Source organism: Cuculus canorus, unplaced genomic scaffold, assembly GCF_017976375.1.
Source record: "Cuculus canorus isolate bCucCan1 unplaced genomic scaffold, bCucCan1.pri subtelo1, whole genome shotgun sequence".
In the NCBI taxonomy this organism is placed as follows: domain Eukaryota; kingdom Metazoa; phylum Chordata; class Aves; order Cuculiformes; family Cuculidae; genus Cuculus; species Cuculus canorus.
Genome location: NW_026527860.1, coordinates 703,705 through 706,174, shown reverse-complemented (window position 1 = coordinate 706,174; position 2,470 = coordinate 703,705). Strand labels below are relative to the sequence as shown.

At 52.3% G+C, this 2,470-nt stretch overlaps 1 protein-coding gene across 1 annotated transcript; it reads right to left on the bottom strand.

Annotated features, from left to right (window-relative positions):
* Positions 1 to 721: 721 nt before the first annotated feature.
* LOC128850867 (olfactory receptor 14J1-like) lies at positions 722 to 1,639 on the bottom strand. Its single transcript, XM_054055883.1, has one exon. It carries the CDS (start codon positions 1,637 to 1,639, stop codon positions 722 to 724), a length of 918 nt encoding a protein of 305 aa, XP_053911858.1.
* Between the last annotated feature and the right edge of the window lie 831 nt (positions 1,640 to 2,470).

The following is a 2,470-nucleotide window of genomic DNA, read 5'->3' as shown; positions in this document are numbered from 1 at the left end:
CCTGGACTGGCAGCCAGGCCAGTCTGGACACCCTGGAGAGGGGCAAGTGCTCTGCAGCCTGCCAAAACCTTGCTCACCAGAACTCTTTCACTGTACACTGGTGTTTCCATCTCTGAGTCACTTCCTCGGTCACACTCTGAAGAGAAACTTAAGCAGAAGCCCTAAGCCTTCAGGTACTGTCCCTGAGGAGACGCCCTTGCTTTATGGAAAGGCTGTTCCGGAGACAGCTCTGTCCCACAAGTGCCCTCTGCCTGTCCCTGCCTGCGGGCACAGCACTGCCACGCAGCACCGCTGTGACCAAGCTCAGAGCCCTCAGGCCTTACAGCAAGGCAAGGGGTGAGGAGGAGAGTGTGGGAATGGAGAGAGAACAGCTCTGGGAGATCAAGCAGTGGTGCCTGGCGGTGCTGCCATGCTGGGACTCTTTTCCCCTCCACCCATGTCCACAGGAACTGTTGCTGCAGCTCCAAAAAGGTCTTGGAGGAAAGAGATCAGGAAAGAAAAGTCATTGGTTATCCCTTTATTTTGTTGAAACACATAGAGCACCGCTCTTCATTTACACAGCCGATCGATTAGAAAAGAGAAGACGACAGTGAATTGAAAAAAGGATGACAATATAGATCAATTAAAAATCACCAAAAACTAATACAGAAGCCTGTCTGGGCCTTCCATGAGTTGCATGATAACTGCTATGCAGAAGATGATGTGCAGTTCATTGCTGCATTCATCCAGATATCAGTTTCCACACAGCATCCTTGAGCTGCTGGTTCCTCAAGCTGTAGATGAGGGGGTTCAATGCTGGAGGCACCACCACATACAGAACCGACACCACAAGGTCCAGGGATGATGAGGAAACAGAGAGGGGTTTCAGGTAGGCAAACCCTGCAGTGCTGATAAGCAGGGAGACCACGGCCAGGTGAGGGAGGCACGTGGAAAAGGTTTTGTACTGTCCCTGCTCCGATGGGATCCTCAGCACAGCCCTGAAGATCTGCACATAGGACACCACAATGAAAACAAAACAGCCAAAACCTAAACAGACACTTAACATACTGAGCCCAGCTTCTCTGAGGTAGGAGTGTGAGCAGGAAAGCTTGAGGATCTGGGGGATTTCACAGAAGAACTGGTCCAAAGCATTGCCCTGGCAGAGGGGCAGGGAAAATGTGTTGGCCGTCTGCAGCAGAGCATTGAGAAACCCAGCGCCCCAGGCAGCTGCTGCCATGTGGACACAAGCTCTGCTGCCCAGGAGGGTCCCGTAGTGCAGGGGTTTGCAGATGGCAACGTAGCGGTCATAGGACATGACGGTCAGAAGAGATAACTCTGCTGTAATGAAAAAGAGAAATGTAAAGAGCTGGGCAACACATCCTGTGTACGAGATTGTCCTGGTGTCCCAGAGGGAATTGGCCATGGCTTTAGGGACAGTGGGGGAGATAGATCCCAAGTCAAGGAGTGAGAGGTTGAGGAGGAAGAAGTACATGGGGGTGTGGAGGCGGTGGTCGCAGGTGATGGTGGTGATGATGAGGCCGTTGCCCAGGAGGGCAGCCAGGTAGATGCCCAGGAAGAGCCAGAAGTGCAAGAGCTGCAGCTCCCGTCTGTCTGCGAAAGCGAGGAGGAGGAACTGGGTGATGGAGCTGCTGTTGGACATTTGCTGCCTCTGGATGTGAAGCGCTGAATATGAAGAAAAAGACAGTGATAAGTTAGGGGTAGGGGTGACGTGTCTAAGAAACATCAAAACCATTTCTCACAATGCACACTCTCCACTGCTTTCTCTTTCCCAGGAGATCATCATTGAGCTCCATGCCTGCAGCCCTGCTTGGTGCTGGATGATTGTGCCGTGAGGAGCGGGGCCTCTGCCCGCTGGCTGTGAGGAGTCAGCCCTGCTCTGCAGCAGGGTGTCATGGGGACGGTGTGGGGAGCCCCAGTGTTCTAATTTTACAGTTAAAACTGCTCTACAGTCTCCAAAATGAAGGAGAGGGAGAGAGGTTTCTTTACAGCTTTTTCCCATCTTGTCCAGATGTTTTCACGGATGGCAGAAACCCTCAGAATTTCTGTTGCATTCAAGGAGAACAAAGCAATTCCTGCGAGGTGAGGGCATTGCCTGTGGCTCAGTGCACAGGAAGCTGCTCTGTCCCTCGCTCTTGTTCCCAGCTGCCCTGGGCTTGTACCTTTCTGAGATGAAGGGGGATCACATTCCCATGGTACCCTGAGAAGCCACTGCTGAGAGCAGAGGGATCCACTTCACACCACCCAGTGTCTCACCCTTTCCTAAGGTCTCAGTACCCGCTTCCAGCCCAGGACACACATGGCTCATTTCACAAACCCAGAAGAATTTCCTTGGTTGTAGCTTCCCTGCGCTTCTCCACAGGTCTTTCAGGTAACACCAAGATGTGACAGGACAGGTTTGCATTCTGGAGGGAAGCTCACAGCTTGAAGGACACCTAAGGAGAAAGCCACGTGTCATTTGACGGCATTTGAT

Coding starts and splice junctions, on each gene's coding strand:
- LOC128850867 (XM_054055883.1), bottom strand. CDS start 1,639: ATGTCCAACAGCAGCTCCATCACCCAGTTCCTCCTCCTCGCTTTCGCA.